Genomic DNA, 24,678 nt, shown 5'->3' with positions numbered 1-24,678 from the left:
CTTTTATCTTACTGTTAGGGGAGTTTGAGGCTATTGTTTCAACAAGAATACAAAATAAAGAAGAATTTTCAAAGATAAGAAATCGAAGATGAGAATACTAGAGATAAGGCTATAGAAAATATAACTTCTGCTCTGAGCTGACTTTTTGGTTTTTGCTTTAACTACTAAGGGAAGGCAAGGCCAGCATCTATCAGACGTGCAGGTTCCAGCAAAGTTGAAAATTGCAACCTGTGTGGCCAGTAAGGAAACCACGATATTGTTAACAAAGATAAGAGCCTATATTAGAGTCTGTATCGATAAGTTTGTTTCCAAATTTCTTTTGGTTTTCCTAAACAATTTTATGTAATGGACAAATTTGAAGTGTTTTCATTTTGGACATTAGGTTGAAGCTAAGGCAGTAATTTTTCTAGCAAACTGCTAAATTTCATGCAATAAGAAATATTAATTGTAAAGGGCAGCAAACAGATAAGCTGAGGAAACAAGAAAGATTAATACCCTTAAAATTGCACAGCAATTTTAATTAAAGTTTTAATTTTAAAATGCTGCAGAGAGAAATTATTACCCATTTTGAAAAATTGGAAGGTAAAAGGAACTTCAAATATTTAATTTTGTCAGTGCAGTCTTTGATTGAACAAAATTCGGTGCCGGGGGTGTGTGTCTCCAGATACTATATGTTTGAGTTCAAATATGTTCACTGACTGAAAGGAGTTATTCAGGAATTCAAAAATACCAAGGAGTGAAAGATAAGGTTTTAAACAGCCCTCCCTATTTATCATGTCTACTAAGCCACCTTTCTGCTCAAAAACATCATTATAACAACCCAGACTAAACTTGTGTTTGTTTGTTTTTTTTTTTTTTTTTTATTTTACCTTTCTTGAGTGTCCCTTGAGGGAATGCATGGGAAGTACTAGACCTCCATGAAAGATCTTTGTATTAATAGTTACTCTGTAGGCAATGTGTTAATGTGATGTTCAAGAGCTTGCAGTTTTGTTTGTAGGGTTTGACCAGCCAAAGTTGTCACACGTTGCAAATGGCTTCCTGTAAAAGTCATTTATGGATGCAGCTCCCAGTGCGTATATTCTGTTTGTTTAATGTAACTGTGGTCTTCTAAAGCCTATCTTCTGCCAATAACATGCAGGAAGTGGCAGGGATCTTTTTCCTTCTTTGTCCTAAATTGCTTTAACTAAATTAAGCAGACCTCCTTCTGATACACACCAGCGAAGAAAGTCAATGAAGTCACAGGGAGTCCTGGTAGGATCTGAGAACGAGCTTTGTTCAAGTGTTAAGAGGAAAAGGCTAAGGGGATGTGGTCTTAGTGCTGTCATCAGAGAAGGTGGGGCCAGGTTCTTCTTGGAGGGACAGTAGGAGGATGAATGGCAACAGGCACAAGTCGTAACAAAGAAAATTACAATAAATTGTTCAGGACGAGGGGTAATGGGCACAAGTTAGAACATAGGAAGTTCCATTCAAATACACGGAAAAACTTCTTTACGGTGAGGGTGACAGAGCACTGGCACAGGCTGCCCAGGGAGGTTGTGGAGTCCCCTTCTCTGGAGATTTTCAAGACCCGCCTGGATGCAGTCCTGAGTAATGTGCTCTGGGCAATCCTGCTTTAGCAGGGGAGTTGGACTAGATGATCTCTAGAGGTCCCTTCCAACTCTGAAAATTCCATAATTCTGTGACAGAGATGGTAGTCAAACAGTGGAACAGAGGCCTAGAAGGGCTGTGGGATCTCCGTCCTTGGAGATACTCAGAACTCACCTGGACTGGACCTGCTTTGAGCTAGGGGTTGGAACAGAGACCCCTGGAGGTCCCTTTCAGCCTAAATTACTCTTATTAGACAAGTTCCCTGCATTAACTGTACTGAAGACCTAGTGCAAGTTGACTTTAGAAATACAGTATTTTGTCAGGTGGCAAAGTGTTAGTGATTGAGAATTAAAGAGCTCCTTTGCAGCATCGTTGTCTAAAGCGATGTAGGTATATTCAGACTGCTCTGAGATTTTTCTTAGGCAGCCTGTCTCACTTGGAAGCATAATTTTGGCAGAAGCCGAAGTTGGAAAAGATGGTCACAAATTACTTACCACAGGTGGAAAGAATATAACTGCTCAGCGGCTGAAAAAGAGGAGGAATAGAAAAAGCAAGCTGAAACTTCATATCTGAAGTAGTAGCTAAATAAGAAATGATGCAGTAATCACTTGACTGAAACAGTTTTCTTAACATGTTGCGAAATACCCATGTTCCTGAAAAGGGGAAAATTAAGACCAGCACAAAGGGCAGTTCAAGTAGGATATATACTTTCATGCCAGGCTTTGAAGCTTATGGTAAAAATCTCATGAGAAGAATTGAGGTTTTCCTCCAGTAAGTATTAAATCTTTGTCTGTGCTATTTCTACCTTCAATTAAGTTAACATTTAAGATGTCTCTCTTTATGTGCTTCATTTAATAACATATTACACAAGTGAATCATTTGAAGAATTCTTCAGTGAAATATAGAAATAATTTTCATGTAACATCAGCAAATTAACATCTTACTTTGATGTATTACTCTAGGTTAATATTCCAGCTCAGTCTTTGTTGATCTATTTACTCCAAAGTTGAAGCAATTTAGAACACTAAATGGTATGACCCTGTATTCCATCTCATTACAGACTTAGTGCAACAGCAGTGAAGCACCTGGTTATTGTATAACCCAATTTTTGTAGCAGGCAGAAATTGTAGGTGAAATTTGCATTTTGGCTCTAGAGCATAGACACATTCACCAGGTCAGATCTGAATTGCTTTAATGTTTGTAATTGGCAGACCATGCTTATGACTGAAACAGCAAGATGCTTTTAAAAGGGCATGTCTTTTCAGAATATTTTAGAACTTTTTAGTACATCTTTTCCATAGGTATCCCGGGCTTGATTTGATAGCACAGATCTATATGCAGAAGCGTTTAAAGATATATCGCTAAGACTTTGATAATTGTGAGGACATGCATTTACTATAAGCCATGTTTTCTAATGTTCATGTGTGTGTGGTTTTTGTTTGTTCTTTTCATCTCCGAGCACCTTTACCTATGGGGACTGCTGGCACTAGAGAAGAAAATAAAAACCAAGTCTTTTGCTAGTTAAGAGGAACAAAGAATAAGATTTTTGAGCCTCATATGCATAAAAGCCTTTCAAATTTCTTCTGTCTGGAGTTCCCTTACACTTGGGTAGACTGAAGCATGTTGATGCATTAGACAAGTAGTTATATGAAATTATGATGACATCATTTTAAAACGGTTTTGAAAAAATAAATCACTGACTATTGGACCTATTTGCAGTGTATCAATGCAGATCAGGGATAGAACACAGAGTACATATTAGATTCCTTGTGTAGTTGGTGTATTCAAAGACCACTTCGCGTATCATCGTTGGTACACTTGCATTTTGGTTATTGTCAACGTGCATATTGCTAATTCTAAAAATCTGTAGGCATAGAGCCTGATGGCTATTCTTTTAAAGTTAAAATCCAGAAATAAATACTTGAACAAGGAAAGCATTGCTTTGTGCTCTGAACAATGATCAGGTTGTAGTGTGTTCTCAACACTGGCACTGTAGTGCCAGTTCTTGGCAGCTGTCGTGGATACTTGGAACCCAGTTTAGTTATCACCACTTCTTTTTGGCATCATAGGGTATCCACTGAGGCTCCTCTGTGGGCTTCTACTCTTCTATGCTCTTAGGACATGTCAATCTCTCCATAAGCGTGAGGAATTTGAGCAGGCTGGTTTTGATGTTTCTGTCTCTTGGTGGTGAGGCCAAGAACATGACAGTGCAAGTTCTTGTCAGTCAAGTGCAGGGTGTGCAGCTAGTGTAGAGGGAATGAGAGGCACAACCAGATGTGCAGTTTGGCTTCATTATTTTCACCAAAACTCTGAAGCATCACTTTTGAGTGAAGTGCTGACAGCTCTTTTATTTAGGCTTATAAAGCTTGCAACTGTTTTGGTATTTCAAACAAACCAGCAATTTAGACATCAGCCTAAGCTATGCTCGAGTGAAATGCTTATTTTCTTTCTTTCCTGCTTCACTTATGCTGTTGCAATTTATCCTTAGGGCAAAGATCGTCATCTTCTGAGGTCTTCACCACCATGTAAAGTGGGCTGTTACATCATGGTGTCCCTGCTTTGCTATTCCTTATCTATGTAATCTCCCTGATCCTTTGCAGCTGTCTCTTAATAAACAGCGTAAGAGAGTGGATAAATTTCTGTTTGGAGAGCAATCATATTCAGCAGAGGGCTAGCAGGGAAGGGAATTCTCAGTTTTACAGGTTTGGAGAGAAAGCTCAGGAATGCCTTTAAGCTTTCAATTCATACAGCACCGTGTCTCAGGTAATCTGACCAGAGCTATTGCAGTTGTGAAGTGGAAACATCTGGCTGGGACTTCAATACCAGCCTCTCGTGTCTATAATCCATTAAGTGCCATCGCTGCTGACTTACTGGCATTGTTTTCTCTCTGTCATTTTAACTAGCAACTACAGTGGGTGGTTCATACCTTATTGCGCTTTGCATAAATTTGTCCTTTAAAGACAGGTGAATGTAGGTGAAGCCCTGTGCAGTACATGCCCAAATCTTAGTGGCATTGCCTGCCTAATGTGAACTTCATGAAATGCTCTCTTACCAGGCAGTGATACCAAGACAGCAGTTGTTATGCTGTTCTTTGTGTGTGGTGGTTGGCAGTAGACCTTCCATCAATACTGATGATATGAGTTCTTTTTTTTGGGTGTGCATTGTTTAGGAACTGAGAACCCCTTCCCTCCACCTTCAAACTCTGTAATAACTAGCAGAGCTGAATTGTTTTATCCTTTTGTTGTCAGTATATGCTAACAAAGACTGGTGGTAACTTGCAGATTTCACAACGAAGGCATAACTCCTGTGTATACTCATAGGTTCCTTTTAGAAGAACTTAAGAGACAATCTTGTGTCAGAGAAAGTTTTATAAAAGACATTCCAAGTACCTTGCTTCTCATCTGTATTAGTAATTGACAACAAAGATGTTTCTAATGTCCCAAGAATTCCTGAGGGAGAGAAACATTTGAAAACTCTTGGTGGGTTGGATTCCTAGAGCTTGTTTTCAAAAGGGATATTAAGCTAAAGGCTTGGCACCGTGTAAGGAGGAAGTAGCTCCATGATAACATTGCTGACACAGCTGTTTTGTTTCCAGGGCCCAGGTTAGGATCCGTGTGAGGCTGTGCTGTGTCTTGACACACTAAGACCCAGCTTTGGTAGCTCAGTAGAGCACTGTTCCTGTGGAGCATCTACAAGCCAGCAGAGGAACAGCGAGGCACTGGCACCAGTAGTGCGTTTGGCACTGATAGGACCTTTTGCTGACAGCATGCTGCAATTCTTTTATGAATCAATTTGATACCAAAAGTAGCCACTGGCTTCACCAGAGACTGAGTATGTCATGGTATGGGGGTCTGTGGTTGGGAAGCACTCCCAATAGGGAGCAGGATATAGCTCCACAGAGGAAAGCCAGACTAAGGTAGTAGAGCTGAATCTAAGAAAGAAATGAGCACTTCTAATATAAATATAATTTGGCTGGCAGAGATGCTTCTCCTTCAGGATTTCCTGGTGCCTGCAGTTGGAGCTGCAATGTGATTGTATCCCTTGCTGATTTAGCTGAGACAGGGGCAATGTATGCTTGGCCTAAGTCACGGGGGTGACTCTTCAAACATTTGGTCAAGGATCTTTAAAAGAAAATAGAAAGTAAGTAAATGACAAGAAGGCAAGAAAGGCTCATGCCCTAACTTAAAATAGTGGTACAAGCCCGAGCTGTTGTCATTGAACCTCCATGGCAAAGGAAGTGAACTCAGGACTGGCTCTAGTCAGCAAGCAAAGCTGGGGCCATTGCCCAGCAGCCCCCTGAGGGTGGTCAGGCTGCTCCTTGGATGTCAGAGTCCTGGGCGGCCACAGGAGTTCCTGCTGTTGCTGAGAAAGGGATCAAGCATGTTGGAAGAGCAACTATGAAGTTAGAGAGCAACTGCTTGCGGCACTATCAGTTGCTCCCTTTCTTCTGCTCCTGTCCTACCTGACAGAGCAACTTGACATTAAAGCTGTATCCCACCTTTGAGCTTGCCATGGCCCCAAGAACATTCCTCTGTAGTAGATAAATTCAGTTTTTCTCACACTGCTAAGAAGCTCTGAGCCAACTTGTAGTAAGTATACCTTCTGGTTGCATTGCAAACGCAGGAACTGAATGGTGAATGGGAAGTTCTTCCTCACTGTTGTTCTTGATGTGCCTATCTTTGGATTAGCAGCAGAAAGCAACTTCTCTTGTAGGATCATTTTTGTGCTGCAGGAAAAGCTGTTATGGCCATCTGTTGAGGAAAATGAGCAGTTTGCAATATGTTACATCTGTAAATGGATAAAATCTTCCAAGCATTATGTGTGTTTATGTACATACTTCTGTGTAATTGAGTATAACTGGGGAGCACAACTTGCTGCTTCATTTCCCTGTAGTTGGTAACCAGTGTGCATTTGCAAGGTGGATAGTGAGTAATTGTCATTTCAAATGTGTTTTACGTATGTGTTGTTCAGAATTGGCTAATTATTTAAACAATTATTTTGGCTCAAATGTGTTCTGAAGGCTCTCAGCTGGGTTTATTTGATAGCAGAATTGTAATAGCTACACCTTGGAGTGCTGGGATTATTTGATTTTGTTCCAGGCTTATCTTTCTCTGAAGTATAGTGGAATATCAATTCAACTTCAATTATTTAAGATTCTTGGATAAGTGACTATATTGCAAGGCTTCAGAGTTCTTGTTAAGACTAACACTGTTTTATTTTCCCTCTAATAACTGGGAGAACTGATTTAAAAAAAGCAACAAACACATACCCTCAGAGCGAATAAACTTTTTTTTCCATGTTTCATTTGATGTATCGACTAGTACAAGCGGCAAACTAAAATGGCAAAGTTAAGAAAATTGTGATGGCTTTTAGTGATAAGTAGTCAAATACATATCATGTGCAAGTAGCTTTGAAGTTGTTGATTAGACAGAGAGAGATTCAATTACATTTTTGTGATTTACTATGCTTCCGTGTCACTTATTCACAAACCACACATGGTTTGCATATAATAGTTTTGTTTTTTGTTTTGGGTTTGTTTTTTTTTTTTTTTGTGAAACTCCTCAGTATGGTGTTTGAAGTGTTTCAGTGGTCCTGAGCTTTTCTATGTATCAGTGCCTAGTCCCTTTGCTTACAGCTACTCATGCTTCAGTTATCATCTCAACAGTAATACGGCCGACTTCCAAGACACAATAGCCAAACTGGTAGGCAAATCATTTACTTATTTGGCAGCCTGAATATTACTGGGGCTTCGTGTTATTCAGTCCTACTCATAAATCCAGCTCATGGCTTCATGTTATAGGACAGTCTGAACCTTGCTGGCATTTCTTTCTATTGTTTTTTAAATACTTTTTTAACTTTTATAGTTGGGAGAAAGGGCTGTAGAAATCAGTTCTCATGGCTTTGCAAATGGAAGTGAAATCAAGAAAGAATAATTTTCTTTACTGTTTTCTGAGATAAAATATACCGGTTTCATGATTTGGAAGAGGAACACTGGGACTGTTTAATGTTTTTTCTTAGCAGTATTGAGTTGTGAGTGAAGGATTTGGACAGACATATTTAAGGAAACAAGACTGTGGATAAGAGGACAACTGTGGGGCTAGCTGTTACAGTGTGTCAGTATATAGATGAGTCAGTCTGTTTTCTTTCTGGCTTCTGCACTGTTCCCAATAAAATATACTCTGTTATTCTATTAAGACACCATGCTGTCTTAGAAGGTGTCATTTTGTAAACAGTAAAAAATACGCACCCTCTGTACAAAAGCCTAGACGCAGCCTTGCCACGGGAAGAGGCAGACTCCTGACTGGTAGAAATCCAGTGAATGTAAATAAAGCAGGCTTTCGTTAATTCTGGGAAAAATATCTGCCACTTGTCCACTAAAAAGCATCGGTACTGCCTTCCAGTAGTGGAGGATCCTCTTGTCTGCATTTATCCCTAGGGAAGTTATTTTCATCTCTTATCTGTTCAGTCTCACGTCTTTTGTATTAATGATCTTCAGATTTCTCTTCTCCTGCATATTACAGCATTGTAAGCAGGAAGACAGTGGGAACTTTGAGAAGAAAGCGGTGACTGATGGCATTAGCTACGTACTGAAAGAACACGGGAAAATCTTAGATTTGCACTTCTAATAGAAGATAATAGAATATACACGTATTTTAGGTGCTGACTCTTACCGGTGCTTTGCATTGCATCAAGTGAGTCTGACTTCAATGGGCAATAGTCAGAACATCCAGAATTGAGTGCATTCAAGAATGTCCCAGTGCTCCAGCTATCGTGGGGTTTTTCCCTTCTCTTAACTGAAATGGGGTTATTTGTATTGGTGCAGCACACTTTTGTACAGTGTTCTGTCATACATTAGATATCTCAATTTCTTTCTGGTGACTTTGCCTTCTCCCCTTACAATTGAACCAGCTGGATCTATGGTAATGAGTCCTTTTGAACTGTCAGTGTGTGTATATTTCCATTTACATAGCTGGCACTTTATTCTGAACCTTCTCCCCTTTTGTCCAAATGAATTACTTACATTATCAGATCTGTCTCATTGTTCACAACAGTACTGCTGTGGATTCTCCACATCCTCCTTGCTTACTGGGTTTATTGCTCATTTTGCAAAGGGCTCTTCCAAACTTTGGTAGGTGTAGCTTTAAATAATTCTCATTAATTGTTGTATGAGTCAAAGAATCAAAGGGAAGGAGGAAAAATTGTATTTTTAATTGCACAAACTATCCTGTGGAGGGGTCTAGCTAACCTGTTGACTTTTTGTTATACAGTAATTTATATTCAAATTAATTTTGACAGCTGGCGTTTTGTCTATATTAGCTGTGATCATTTAAACTTCTGTAGCAATTTATAATGTAGTTGATGTTGACCAGAATAATTTTTTATACTGATAGGAGGAGAGTCTTGTGCAGTGATTAGAGATACAGCTGATAATCAGGAGTCTGTAAGCATGGTCAAAGATAAGTAGTTGAATGACCGCGTTTTAAGATTGTACTGATTGTTCATGAGGAGCTAGTTTCCAGAGACGCACAGAGAAAGGCCAAGAGGCAATAGTTCATAGTGAAGTTGGTCAAACAATGTAACAGAAAATCTTATGCTGTGAAAAAAATATTGCATTACAGAGGAAATAGAAGGCAATGAACATCAGTTTCTGTGGCTGATCACTGGTTCCCAATCAATGATATACATTTGCAATAAAGATAGGTCTCTCTTATCACTCCGGGCTCTTACTAGCCTGTCTTCAGTCCTGGGGCAGCCACGTGTCTTAGCAAGTTCCTGATAAAGCACACGGAATATTAATTTAGTCAACTTGCTGAATCAGGACCTCCTGATGAATTCCCATCTTTCCTCATTTGCACAAGGCTTATTTGCCAACCACGCAGCTGAGAGAGAAAGAATGGGTTTGCTTTTCACAACCAAGGAAGCCTTGATGCCACTAACTGATAGAGTAATTCAATGAGACTGGGAATTCCCAATGACATAAAGTTTATTAAAGAGAAATAATTGCTTATCTAAATTAGCATCATGCCCTGAAGGGGGTCCACGGCCTACATTCTGCTGGAGTTCAACAGGTAACTAAACAGAGGAACCTTTTAAAACTTTTCTTCCTGAATACCCAACGTAATTTCATCGTTTTCTATAAATTTTGCTCTTACTGTATTTTGTGTAACTTGGTCTTGCATCATAATGGGAGATAGGATAGAAGCATATAAAATCTTCAAGGCTTAAGAAAAGCACATTTGAAGCCAATGAATGAGCTTAGTGGCATATGGGTCAGGCCCCAAGAGGCAGTTCTGAAGCACTTGAACTGTCTGTGACTGATGATTATGTTTCGTTACTGTGTTGCCAAATGATAAACTACACTGAGAGAGGGCAGGATGGCTTGGAGCGCTATATTACTCAGCCGCCTACTTTATTGAAATCAATGGGTTATTTTCTCACTGACTTCTGTGGATCTCAGATGAGATCCTCTAAAATATTTAGTGTACTTTCAAAATGGCATTTTATTTAATCAGATTCTCCTTGTCACTTAAAGCTAGTGATTTCACCTAAAAATGAACCTGACTACTTATATTTTGATTTTGCCAGAGTTGTAACATAAATCAAGAATCTAGAATCTAAAGGAAAGAGCTTCTCTAGTGCTACAAGGATTGCATTTCTTAATAATGTAGAAAAGTTGTTTTCCATCTCTTTCAAACTGTGGCACACTAACTGTTTTCCAGTGGAAGCTGTTAGTCTGAGCTTTATGAATTTTAAGCTGTTAACTGTAGACTTAGTTTTCATATTTACTTTTATTAGACTGTAAACCCTGGAAGACCCACAAATTCTAGGTTCAAAGCTTTCCGTCTAGAGAGTTCAACTGCTCCTGTGTTTTCAGTGCTAAATGTCTCTCCTGTATATAATTTATAAGTACAAATAAGTAGGGAGCAGCTAGTGCTACAACATCCAGTGCTTTTAGGTCTTGTCCTCTTTTGGAGGCACTTATTCACAGCTCATATTTCATATAACTCTGCCATTAGTATTTCCCACTGCATGCCCATTCTGTAAACATCATTTACCTTTCCAGGAGCAGAGTCTTGCTGTTTGCTTTTGCAGAAGCAGACAGATGCTATTGGCTCATTTCCTTTTCATGACCAGGGTGCCAATAAAACAAATGATTCTGACACAGCCCTCAACATATAGTGATGGGAAACCTGCAACCCCCAAATCCATTTGTGTGGACTTTGGTCTGGAATACAGGTTTCTAAATAATGAGCCCTGTTTCCAAATGCAGAGCACACTGGTCACTGCCTTTAATCTCAGCATCTTTCTCATTCCCTACTCATTTATTACCTGAACAGAAGGTGAGGCTGAGTGTGCATGTTTCCCTGATTCTTCACAAGGTGCTGTAGAGAAGAAATCTCTTTGTACTTCATCCAGACAACTTGCAGAAAAACTTTTGGAGACTCTGTGTGTGTGTATGAGAGCAAAATGAGTGGGCAGAGGAGAAAACTTGAAATCTGAATTTGGATAACATCTTAGATTCCTTACACAGTGAATCTAAGGTTCCTGGTTATATTTTGTGGTGAGGTTCTCTCAAGCCCCTTGTGGATCATAATTTTTTAACAAATGCCGATTGTGAGAGCTGAAATCAAGGGTTTTGGATCTCTGAGAGGCATGTACTGTTTGCATTTCACATCACAGGGACCCTTGCTTTAGTAGGTACTAGATGACTAAATGTTTTTAAGCCATTCAGTACCTCCAAGAGGAGAAAGGCATAGCTGGCAAATGTGTAATGCTGGTTTTCAGTGTAATCCAGTTATCTAGCCAGACACAAACTTCGGGACTTGTGTGCTGTTGCTTTTGATGAAGTATCTACACATAGGAGCCTTTGTAGCACTAGTTACCAGAAACATTGGGCTCATGTCTGTCTTTTGATTTTTCTCTATGGTTTTGGAGACAAGGGGCCCAAATCATAGATCAGGACCCACCTGTGCTAAGCACAAGAAAAACAGCAGATCACAGAGGCAATATGTACCCTAAAAGTTTTACAATTTGATTATGTCCTACTTACTCAGAAAGTATCAGAGGTTGAAAAGGACCTCTGCAGATCATCCATTCTAAACCCCTGCTCAAAGTAGGTTGCTTAGGGCCACGTCCAAGCAAGTTTTGGGTGTCTCCAAGGTTGGAGACTCCACAAGCTCTCTGAGGAGCTTGTTCCAGTGTTCAGCCAACCTTACTGTAAAAAGCTTCCTTTTCCTTAATCAGAATTTTCTGTATTTCAGTTTGTGCTGATTGCTTCTTGTCCTATCACAGGGCACTGGTGAGAAGAATTTGGCTTCATGTTCTTTATTCCCCCCATCAGGAATTTATACACATCAATAAGACACATGAATCTTTTAAAAATGTCAGAGCACATTATCTTCTATTAAATGAGCTCTAAGTATGCCAATTTTCCAAGGTCCTCACTTTGTATTCCATAGGGTACGTGGTGCTATCAAGGTCTTTCACACCTTTTCTTTTCTTTTTTTTTTTTTTTTTTTTTTTTTTTTTTAAATAGTACATATTTTGATTTCAGCACAGTGTACTTTAACTTTTTTTCCAGCTGGTACTGCCTTCTTCTTTGCTGTTTCACCATGGAAAGGTGAAACCGTAAGGCCTGGTCTTGCCTCCTTCTTCTGTGCAGTCTAGAGCTTGCTAAAGAGTTTGTGTGAGAAGTGTGTAATGATATGCTGTTTTCCTCTTTTCCAGAGGAAATGAAAGAGAATGTATGTAGCAATGAACTGGAAACTTCAGTAGTATGTGACTTATCACTTAGTTCACTTACTTTCATAGCTACGCTATCACTTTCCTATTACAAATACAGCTCTTAATAAGTGCGTATTAAAGCCACGTGGATGTTGAAGGAATAATGTGGTTCTAATGATGTGAAAAAGGAAGAGTTTATAGCAAAGAAATATGGCCAATTTAATTCTCCATCAATAATGTATGTACTCAATTGACAAAAAACTTCATACGCAATCTAACTTGTCTATGTTTATGTAAAATAATACTTTTTTTAGCCACTTTCAGTAGGCTCAAAATCTATTTTCCAGGCCCCTAGCTTCCTGGTAACATGACATCAGTACAACAGCCCAAGCTGGTGATTATATTAAAAGAAGAATATAATGAGACAAAAGAATAACACTGCGGCTTGATCTTTTCCATTGATAAATTTAGAACTTGTAAAAGCTGAAGTAACAGTTGTAGTGATAAAAAGAAATATAATTTTATACTTACCCACTGTTCTAAAAAAACAGTGTATAATTATTGTGGGAGGAAGAAAAATACATCTCTCCCCCTCACTCTGCTACTTTTTTCCCTTCTCTTTAGTGTTGAAATCATCCGGTTTAATTAAATCACAAACCTATTTCTGCACAAAGGATGACATTTCATTAATGATATAAGATGTGCATGAGACAGAATTAACCCAATTTTCAAATGGATTTCAATTTGGAAAGGGCAACATGTAAAAATGTCTTGTAAATGTGTGGGATGAGCTTGTTGAGCAGCTTTCTGAAGGAGATGGGATTATAAAATGATGAATAATTAGACAACAGTCCCTCCCCCCACCTCAGTTTCTAACAGCCTTTTTGTAATCCTAGTTGATGGAAACTTAGGTACCTGGCATATATCAGGGATATATTAGGAGCAGAATAAAAAAAAAAACAAACAGACTTGTGATGATTGCTAGCAAAGTACATATAAATACATACCATTTTCTCTGTAATTTTTAGCTAAATAGTAGCCTTGAGTGGCTTTGTCAAAGTTACCATCACGTTAGTCTGTTCCCTTTTTGGAAGAAAAAGCAACAAAAAGAAGAAAACCAGTCTCCCAAACATTGTTTTGAATCATCACTTTTGGTAGCACTTTTTCCAGACACTTATTGTTGTGCTTAGTTGAGGTATCAGATGTCAGGTCCCTCTTGCGTGTGGATCGCTGCTTCTCAAATTATGATTTTATCAGAGTAGTTCCAATTAGGCTGGAGCCCAGTTCCCCCTGTTTGCCGTTGCTTTCAAGCTAGGACTGTGATCTTGCCATCACTGATGCGAACTGATCCAACACAAAATGTTGTTCTCCACTGTGTAAAGATTTTGAGAGTTGAGAGGTGTTGGTCTATTTGCAGTGTCAGGAGTCTTAGCTAAAAATGTATGAGAAACTAAACTAGTGTATAGCAATACACTGTGTAGAAGTTGAAGTCTCTGGGCTTTATAACATAACCTGATATCATTACCTTTCCATATTTTATTTAGTTTTGCTTTTTTTTCCTGGTCATGTTTCTTTCCTAGTGGTGAGTCCAAGGGAACATAGTTTAGGTGTCAGCATTTACAGGTAACTGGGAAGGGCTGAAGGAGGCTGTTTTGATCTTACGATGTTGGGCGCTATGGTGGTGGTGTGGCTCACGTTTCAAGAAGCCTCTTTTACCATAAGGAAATACGCCCGCAGAGCCTGCAGAGAGAGAGGTTAGAGTCCATCCACACCCATTTCACTGACAAACATATTGAACCCAACGGGCTGGGGTTTTCGCAGCAAACTGGTGGTTATACAGTAAGTTGCTGTATAGATTTGGATACATTTGAAGAACTTTAAATTGTTAACAAGCTTTTCTCTCATCTACAAGGAGAGAAGATAATCTGCCTCATCATTCAAATTTATATTCCTGAAGCTTATCTATCTGTATTAGGGGTCCACACCACATTGCCAAATCTTCTTACTGTGGATTCAGAAGTACCTTTCTATTTTTCCCTTTATAATCCACAGGGAACTTGGATATTCTGAAGATGTGGTTTCGTGTGGTGTGTTTTGTGTTTTTTTTTTTTTTAACTTCTCAGAGTTGGGGAAAGAAAACTTGACTTTCCTTTCCAAATTGCCAAAATTTAGCTTTTATCAAAACAGTTCTCAAAAATCATTAATGTCTAAGAACGGGGTGTTATAGAAGAGATAGTGAAGAGGTTTGAAACAGACCACAGAAAAATCTGTTGATAATCTGGTAAGATAAGTCTGCCCTCTAAAAGTGTGAAATTAGTTTTTTGCAACTCTTATGTGTGGGGTAAGGGGGATGAAGGCACTAATCCTTGTATTAGAAGACAAATTTTTAGGGGTCAGACTGTGAAGCTCAGAACAAGTGAGCAAATTAAAGTGTTCCCATGTTCTTTACTGATGCAAAAATGATCATATAATGATTTTTGCGAAGCTTTGTGTTAAAAATCTTTTTTTGTTGCGTCTGTTGAGAGCAAAGGCTTGAGTTGCAAGATCGGTGGTGTGTTTAATGAAGTAACAGCCAGAGGTTCCCACTATTCCAGCCGTCTGTGTTCACGTAACTGTGATTCCTGACCCAAAAGAGCAGACACTGTTTCACAACAAGATTTGCCAGCATAAATATCCTGCCCTTCTGCTTTTGCCATCAAACTTGACTACTTGCTTAGGGATGGAGGGAGGTAATCTTCTGCAGTAAGTGTGAAAATAGTGAAATGTGTTTTGGAATTTAAGGTTGATATGAAGGGGGACTTTGATGGCATTTGCACAAAAAGTTTGTGTAAGATAAAGCACATGCTTTTTAGATGGACTATGGAGAAATAAAAGCAGATCGAAGGAGCGCTGAACAAATTTAACTTAGCGTTGTTACTGGAATAAGGTGCTATCAGTAGAAATTCAGAATTACCATCCTGTCTATCCTTTGCCCTGGGGAAACGTGGCTCTATGAGCAGGAACAGAGCTGGAAGTTGAGGTCACAGTTCATCCCCAGGGCGTGGTGGAAAGTTTCATTCTGAAGTTGGATTATTTCTAAACCTACAAGATGATGTATTTCTTTCTTCCATAGGTATTCCTTTGCTTTTAGTTTCCCCCCTTCTTGCTCTGGATCTCATTCACAGTTATGGGGTCCCATTGCCTAGCAGAACATCGCATTGGCTTCTGCGTGGAAGGACGGACTGTACTGTGCGTGCACTGTTCTTAATGGACCTTTTCTCTCTTGCAGAAAAAGGAATGAAGAAAATGAGCAACATCTATGAATCAGCAGCCAATACCCTGGGAATTTTTAACAGCCCATGCCTGACTAAAGTGGAGCTGCGAGTTGCATGCAAAGGCATATCAGACAGGGATGCCCTTTCAAAACCAGATCCTTGTGTCATCCTTAAAATGCAGTCGCACGGCCAATGGTTTGAGGTGAGTGTTTAAGAAAATAAAAATGATTCTTCTGATGCTTTAGAGATGCTTCTGCATAGAGAAATGGAGGCAAAATTAAAATAGTGTCGTTGTTGGGACGGACACGACACTGAACATCAAGTTGCAGCAATCCAATTTCTTTATTTAACAAGCAGTGCTTTCTTATATTCTTTTACCCAGGTGCTTATCTATGCACATATTCTAGCATTCTACTTTTGCCCGACACGCTCTCACATCACACGCTGTTCATGCTCTGGTCAAAGCCAGGATGTTTGCCAACCCTTATCTTTTTACTTAGCTCTTCTCAGGACTCCCCAGTCTCTTCAAGGGTACATGGATATCTGCTCAAGGTTAATGTTAAACTCGCATTCTGATCCCTCGGACCAGCCGAGGTTTCCCACAAAATAGCAACAACAATAAAAAGAAGCAGCAATTTGAAGCCTGTGGCATAATCTTGTAAGAGTGAAGGGAGATTTTCCATTAACTCTAATACACTTTGAGTCAGACTCTTAATGAGACTTTGAACTTATCTTTGGAGTCTAGATTAAAAATGAAGATGATTAAAGAGTGAAGCGTCATAAAACTTTTCCCTTTAGGCTCTCTTGTTTCATAAAAGCTATATAACAGCAGACATAATGATAGTGACCATCATGCTTTCCAATCTAAAGAAGAGAAATGCTGTGGAAGAGTGGAGTATTTATTGTTAGAGTTGGTAAGGAATTTGGTGACAGAGTAGTTTGATTTGCAAATTTTGAGCATTACAGTTGGATTCACAGTTGAAGTTAGTAACTTAAACTAATGCACTTGCCTTATCAGTTTGTGTTATAGTGCAGATTCCATGTTTGATTAAAATCCCACTTCATGTCATTTTACCTAACCTTAGAAAGCATTTGATTGATGAATGGAAACAGGATGTCTTAGAGACATGCAAATTGTAAATGAAAAATGTGAGAATGGAATGTAATATTTTAAATGAAATCTCGGTGGTTATTTTACTTAAAAGTTACACTTGCGTGTTTGTGGTTAATCAAGCTAAAAGGTGTGAGTTTTAACGGAAAGCATGCATGAGAAAACTAGGAATGTATTAAATCCATTTCTTATTTTGAGTGACTATTCATCCCTCTCTTTTCAACAGTTTTAGCATTCAGAATAAGATTGTGTTATCTACCAAAAGATAAAAATAGTAATAGCTATGAGCATATACAGAAAGCAAAATCCTAAACAGATGAGTTTATTAATTTAGCATTTTCAGCCAAGTCTGTCAGATTTTGGGGGTTTTGTTCCAGTTATTCCAATAGTCTGGTTTGGACCTATGGATCTCTGAAATTTTTCCAGTGCAGGGCCAGCGCCAGCATAGCAAACTTAAGCTTTTTGGTGGTAGTCTTACTTCTTTCTTAGTTCACTGCAGTGGAACCATTAGATAGATTCCTGGTAGAAAACCAGTCTATAAGTAGAAATAAAACTCTCTTGATTGTCCTAGTGCTACAAAATCAGTGTCTTCATGTAATTGAAATTTAAGGTGATAGAATAGTTAGCCCCAAAAAAGGTAATTCTAGCTAGCCCTGTAGAAAGGAACATTTAGCTGCACTGTATGTAATCACTTAAATAGTGGAAATTAACCATGCAATGGATTAAATGTCAAAATAAGTAAAATGCCCCTGTTTAAAAAGGACGGACTGAAATATTTTGGGCCATTTCAGCTCTCTGAGTAACTTTGAGTGCGTTTGACAGTTTGTCTATGGCCAGTTATGAGCAGGGTAAGTATCTTTAAATAATATATTCTTATGTTGTAATGGAGATTCCCTTTATTTGATGTGGTTTTTAATTGGAAAGTGATTGTCCTAATAGAGTAATTCTTGCAGAAAAGATCTGTTCAGTGATACAATTCTCATCTTACGTCAGTTGTTCCTGCTGTCTAATGAAAGTCCAGGGTGTTCATTTTAGTATGAACAAAAAGTTTTTATTAGTTCATGTTCCTATCAGTGCTGCAGAGCTAATACAGCTCTGACATGCTGAGTCTTTACCTATTATGGCCCACGCATTCTCAACAGAATTTTTAATTAAGTTCCAATTGCTGAGCTAAATTGAGCAGAGTCACTCAGGTATAGCTGAAGACATAATCTGGCTGGACGAATCTTCTGCTGATGACAATCAATGATCCAGCAAGACCTGAGAGAGCAGACAGACTAATAATTTTTTAAAAATTTAGTTACCAGTGAAGTAAGTATATTCACCATAGAAAGCACTGAATGATGACCCAAAATGGAGTGGAACTTAAAAGTTTTGTATCTATGGATTTAGTGACATCACGAACTTGTCCTGGATTTCCAGATACCTTAAACCCCTTGTAGGTTGGATAGCTCCAAACAGACTGTAGCAAAATCTGGTATGAATGAAACATGCATAGTGATCACATATTCTGGTTATGTGGAGTTTTTATGAAAAGGGAGCAGCTGGTTTGAAGGTGCCTGAAATACAGGTTGTGGCCTGTATATGGTTGGGCTTTTGCAAACAGATACTTTCAGCTATGGAAGGTACAGAGGACTGACTGCACAGACCCTACTGGGCCAGATACAGTTGAAGCTGGTGGGCTTAACTTGATGGGATTGCACTGTGCATGCTATTAGAGACACTGGGATGTGATGGATTCAGTCTACAGATGCAGAAAGATGAAAGTGAGAAATCTGTGCATATGTGTCTCTGGGAAAATTTTGATAAAACATGTCAGCCTGTTGCTGAGGAGCAATTTTTTTTTTCAGTTCTGCAGCTGTGTGTGCATATGTGTTTGTTTAAATTATGCACCCGCACATATAAATATAGAATGAAAATATCCATGCTGTTGTAGAGTGGGTAGATGCTGTTTCCAGAGATTGGAAATGGCATATATATATATATATTTTTTTTAATGTGGTTGTTTTTCTGGTTTGTGGTTTTGGTTGTTTTTTCCAGTCACAGAATGCGTGAGGTTGGAAGGGACCTTTAGAGGTCATCTGGTCCAACACCCTTGCTCAAGCGAGGCCAACCTAGAGCCACTTGCCCAGGACTGTGTCTACATGGTTTTTGAACACATCTAAGGTGGGGGACTGCACAACCTCCCTGGGCAACCTGTGCCAGTGCTTGGTCACCCTCACAGTAAAAAAAGGTTTCCTGATGTTCAGAGGGAACCTCCTGTGTTTCAGCCGGTGGCTGTTGCCTCTGGTCCTGACACTGGGCACCACTGAAAAGCAGCCTGGCTCTGTCTTCTTTGCACCCTCCCTTCAGGTATTTATATACATTGATAAGATTCCCTCTGAGTGCTCCAGGTGTGGCCTCACCTGTTCTGAGTAGAGGGGAAGGATCACCTCCCTTGATTGTCTAGCAATACTTTGTCTAATGCAGCCAAGGTTACCATATGCCTTTGCCCCCCCCCCCCCCCCCGCCCCATCTACCAGGCCAGTCACTTCATTATAGAAATTTGTCCAGTTGATCAAGCATGACTTCACCTTGGTGAAGCCATGTTGACTACTCCTGATGATTTTCTTGTCCTTAACATGCCTGGAAATGGTTTCCAGGATTAACTTCACCACCTTCCCAGGAATCAAGGTGAGGTTGATGGGCCTGTAGTTCCCTGGCTCAATTGAGGGTGGCCACATTACTCCTCAGATGTGAAACCGTTAGGAACACAGGCAGGACATGGACAAGTACTCAAAGACACCTCAGTGTCGTCCTCAGTTCTGGCCCTGATATGCTTTCTGGTTTTCTCTTCCTGCCTGGGTAGATTTTTCCCTATAAACAAACCCGCATGTGTACATGCACAAATGTGCACACATACCTCCCCTCCCACGTTTCTTTGTGTATGTATGTTGAAGCTGTCTGAAAACCACTATCTCCACCAATCTAGAATTAAAACGATATATTGTGTCTTCCAGGAAAATTGGCAGTTTACTCTTTCTCTCACATGAAGTTCGTATTTTTAGCCTGAGGTGACAGGGTGTGATATAGCAGAATTTAAGATTATGCTATCCATACGTACTAAAAGACAGTTTGCTGATCCAGGGCTGAATTTTAGCTCTCCTGGCCTTAGTTTTGGGCCGGTACACTTGCAGAGTGGCCAAATGTACTTCTTAAACTGTTTGTTAAAGATAATAATTTGAGGTTGCTTTTTGCATATTGATTTGAAAGTGTTCAGGGGGTTTAATTACTGGACTAAGCTTCAGATGGTGAATGGCTGAGTGGGGTAGTGGAGGGTAGTGGAATCAGGCAAAGGTACACTATGATAAATTCCTTTGCTCCAATTATTATTTTACCCACCTGCAGTGTGAATATCCTTGTGTAATAAATGTTAATTGCGTATAGCACTGCAGTCTTCAGCTGAGATGTGCTAGCACTGAAATTCTCATTAACTTCTTATTCCTAAGAAAGTAGCTTGGGCCTGTTCACAGGTTGTTATTTGCATATGGCAAGTAACATACTATTTTGAAAGTCGAGTCAGTTGCTGAGCTGTGGCCGGTCATACGAGATTTACATGAGATCAAGAGGTGTAATATAGACTGACGTAGCCAGAGGGAACGTGAAGTCTGTGTGAGTTTAGGAAGGCAGAAGCCACATTTGGAAATCAGGGAGGGCTTCCTGTAACTGTACTCTTACAGCTTTCTACAGCAGGATGTAGAGCATCAGCTACTTTGTGGATTTTTAAAAAGCTATTTTTGCTTTTTCCCCTAAGTTTTTTATTAAACTTGAATTAACTGCAGAGCAAATAAAGCAGCACCCAGAGACAACACGTAGTTGCTAAAATTCATGTTGATGGAATTGAGTGAATTTTTTTTGTTGAGTGGGTTTGTTGACTGAAATAGGTTTTTTCATTAAAATATTGGCTGAGGTCACAGATTTGGTGAAACTTAGCCTTAATAAAACTGTGTTGGGCAATCCCACAAGTTTTCATTTTGGTCTTTTTAAAATAAAAGGCATTCACTTGTCACTTAGCATGACATTTGATTTCAAGGATCAGCATGGCATGATTAAAAAAACAAAACTAAGTTTTCTTTTTTCCTTTTTCATTGAGCACTAACCCTGCACATCCACACAGACCTTCATGCAAACAGACAGTAGAGTCCTGTTAGCTTGAAAACGCATGGAACTAATTAACGTGTAGAATACCAGTGGAGCCTACTAAAAAGGCTACCTCGGAATCAAGCTATAGAAAGGACATAGTCTTGCTCTTTGTCTCTATTTGCTTTTTCCCTTAGGTTTGCTCTCTCTTTCGCTTAATTTCTGAATTAATTCCGGCATTCTTGTTCCTCTGCCTCCTCACCTGCCTCAGTTCCCCATTTCCATTCCCATCACCTGCTGTCTTGTTTTGCTCTTCTGCATATTGGAGGGTGGAGGAGATTCCCTACCCCTTCCTAGCACAGGGGAAGGATGTGAAGTCCTTGAGGGAGGCTTCAGCTACTTGTTTCCATAGATACCCAAAAGCCTCTCTCATGTTATCCATCTGTGGTTGTTGCAGCCCACCGCAGAAGCCAACAAGCCATGAAATAGGGGAGTCTGTGGGTTGACATGTTCCATGACTCTACCAAACTGTTCCAAAATAACTGCAAAAGCACTGTGAAGAGGGAAGAAAACCCCCACGTAAATAAATAAACCCAAATAAATACATCTTTTTTAGTGTATGTAGATGAACAGAGTAATAGATGAAGTATTTGGATGGAACTGAAAGTTTAATGATCAGAAACAAGAGCTACCACCACTAGCAGCCATACAGAATCAGGCTCAAGGTCTGCCTAACCCCATTTCACATCTGCTAGTTGGTGACAGTGAAGAAGTGTGAGATTATGGAAATATAAAAGTGTCTTTCCACCTTGCTGTGCCAATCTGCAGCTCAGGGAGTTCTTAAACAAGAATTTGTGTCTTTGTAATTAAAAAATGTTGGCAGATTTAACTTCCATAAATTTGTTCAAATAATTTAAAAAGTATTTGTATTTAAAAAAATAAACTTTCATGATGTCCTGAGACATAGAGTTCTGGAGCTTAAGAGTTGGTTGAAAAAAGTAGTATTACTTGTGTCTTTTGAACTTGCCACTTGCTGATTCATTTTAAGTCCTTTGTTCCTGTATTGGAGGAGACACTGTGAAAATCCCTATTCATCTTCTCAATGCCATTTGGGATTTTAGTCTTATGATTTGTCTATGACTGTATAAGAAGGCAACTAATATGTCCTATATTTTGAAGATTAAGTATATCTGTCCCATCAAGAAACATGGATTAGATTGAAACCTGTTCATTTCAGAACATTTTGGGGATATAGTGCCAAAAGCTATTGCTGTATTCCCATAGAGATTTTCAAGCCGTGATTTGGGATTTATTCTCTGCTTCAAAGAGCTGCAAGACTTCAGAATGGATTGGATTATTGGATGTTTGTTGGCTTTTTGGATTATTATTTTTTTACTATTATTCAATGCTAGAGCAGATTCTAGATATTCTTTTTCTGATTTCACTATAAGATTTTAACTTGGTGAACAGACATCCTGTACAAAATTAATTGTAACTAATGAGGTAGCAGTAAGATGAACATACCATCTTATGAAGATTTTTCTCTGACAAAGAAAGGGAGTTACAAATTTCCAATGAAATGTTTTGTAACACAGTATGCACAATTTGGTGGCAGGGAGGTGCTTTCACTGAATATGAATATATTATGAAATTAGCTCTTCTCATTGTGAAGAAACTTCTGATTCATTTGTAGATTTGGGGTTTCTTCTCTTCCGGACATAGAATGGGGCTGATAATTGGAAGTGCTGCCTGCATTTTCTCTGGCCAAAGCTTAGGACAAAGTCTCTAATGAAATACTAGATTTATTGAAAATACTTTTGGATTCATGCAAATCTTGGTTGATGAAAGCCAACAGGCAAGAATTGAGTCTTTAATTGAAACGATCAAGACCTTCATCAGAAAAGATGGACAATAAGATTCTTTTTAATTACGCCACCATGAGGCCAAGGTTCTACCATTCCTGACTTGGAGCTGGCAATTTAGTTGATTGGCCCCTACTACCCAGATCTCTCATGTCTTTGGAGCACTTAGTCTTGGGCACATATCTGTTTTCTGCATATCTTGCAGGTGATGATGTGTTAGCAAAAGTGCTGATTGCTGACCTCTGGACCTAAGAAGAAATGGGAGCAGTGCTGCTGCATTCATTTGCCAAGGAGTATTCCTAGAAGATGATGCTTAAGAGTTTTTCAGGCGTCATTAGAGCCCTCTTGTTCTAACTCATCAAATGGAAAGCTGTGATTTTATTTATGCCACAGCAGTGTGCTTGAGTATATGGCTTTTTAGCCTATTGTAGCCTCATAATGCAATATTGTTTTTTTCTTTCTCCTTTTTCGTTAAGTGTATGTTGGTGCTACTGAATGCTTCTTTGCTTGAGACTACTTGGTAACCTCTGTTGCTGCCAAGATTTGCTTTTAGCCTCTGCTATCTGCTGCTGGTAAATTTCCCTGAAGTCTTTCTGTATGGTGCGAATGACAAAGACAGCTCATCCTTTTCAAACACGACTGGAAGTCTACAGGGTCAGGCTGCAGGCTAATTGAATATTTTATCTCGGTCCATTCTCAGCCTGAATTCATCTAATTGGATATTTTGCTTTCCAAGCCTTAATATTTTGGAAGCATCCTCTGTTCCAAGGGTTTCCTGTTGAAGAACTCCTGTCATTAATTCTTTCCAGAAAAAGTTGTTCACACGGACATAGTCCCATTCTACAACAATTTAAGCAGAGGAGAGCCTTGATGCTGACAGCAAATCACCAGCTGTCTTCTGAGAAAAACAGACTTGGTATCTTTCCTTGTAATTTCGTAGCCTTACACGTATATTTAAAAAGTATGTGCTCTTTGAAAAACCATTTCATTATAATCAAGGCAGGAGGGAATCCACTGTGAAGTTTTCCTCCATATCCTACAGAACATCTTTCATAACATTTTGTTCAACTCCTAATGTACTGAGTACATTTTTACAAACTTATATGCATAAATTAAAAACCTAGAATTGCATTTTATATTACCCTTCTTTTTAAAAAGACAGACAACTCTCTTCCTCTCCCAGGTCTTTTCCAACTACTTATGCAAAGTCAGAAATCTGAACACTAACGGCTGTAAATCTTTTATGTTGGCAAATATTTGATTAGAAGCTAGTACTGGGAATTTTTTCCTCCTGTGCCTAGTTCAGAAACATGAACATCATTAGGTTTTGATGAGATTTTTCTTTTTACACCCCAGGTAGTAATAAGTGACTATTTATTTGAAATCCATTTTATAATAACTCTTTTTTGCTTTATCTCATCCATCACTCACTGCTGCTTTCTCTTGAGCCTCCTCCTTGTCTCAGCATTTAAACATAGCCATGGTGCTTTTTCTCCTGTCTTTGTAAATCAACTAGTCTTTAAACTTGAACTCGTTCGAATCAGACAGATTGTCTCAACTGAAGTCAAATGCTGTCACTTTGAGTCAATATATATGAACTATCATAATGTTCCACTAGCTCAAACAGCATTTTCTGCCTCTATAGTACAGTTTGTGAAACATAATGCATGCGAAAGGAGAGAAAGAGAAAACTTGCATTGCAGAAGTCTCTTTTCTTCCTGAGAATGGTTGTGTTTGGCCTGGCTGCTTCCTCTCTACCAGAGCTGTGGGATCCCCTGCCGCAACAGCAGCAGGAGACTGGCTTCTGGCTGTATCTGTCCAACTAAATCTCTTCAGGTCCTCTGTCTTCATGTCACAGCAAAGTGAAGAGTTTTTTTTCTCATAGTTTACATAAATGAATAAAACCAAGTGTACTCCTGGGAAGTCGGGAGGGAGCACTTCTATAGAGAGGTGGTAAAAGCTACACGGTCTCTTCCTGATCCTGTGGCCTGGAGCATGCTCTGCTGGGAAGATCCGCTGT

The 24,678-nt window shown here is 39.2% G+C and overlaps 1 protein-coding gene across 1 annotated transcript in view; it reads left to right on the top strand.

Moving 5' to 3' along the window:
• Positions 1 to 15,588: 15,588 nt before the first annotated feature.
• The window catches only part of CPNE4 (copine 4), a gene marked incomplete at both ends in the record, with an annotated part of 194,451 nt that continues 185,361 nt past the window's right edge, over positions 15,589 to 24,678 (top strand). Inside the window, one exon of the mRNA XM_082499431.1 lies at positions 15,589 to 15,768. Coding sequence (XP_082355557.1) covers positions 15,589 to 15,768 — 180 coding nt within the window. The remainder of the gene's footprint in view (positions 15,769 to 24,678) is intronic.

The sequence above is a fragment of the Vanellus vanellus genome (assembly GCF_965231255.1).
Source record: "Vanellus vanellus genome assembly, chromosome: 2".
NCBI lineage: Eukaryota > Metazoa > Chordata > Aves > Charadriiformes > Charadriidae > Vanellus > Vanellus vanellus.
The sequence above is the reverse complement of the archived record's forward strand: the minus strand, read 5'-3'. Positions and strand labels throughout refer to the sequence as shown.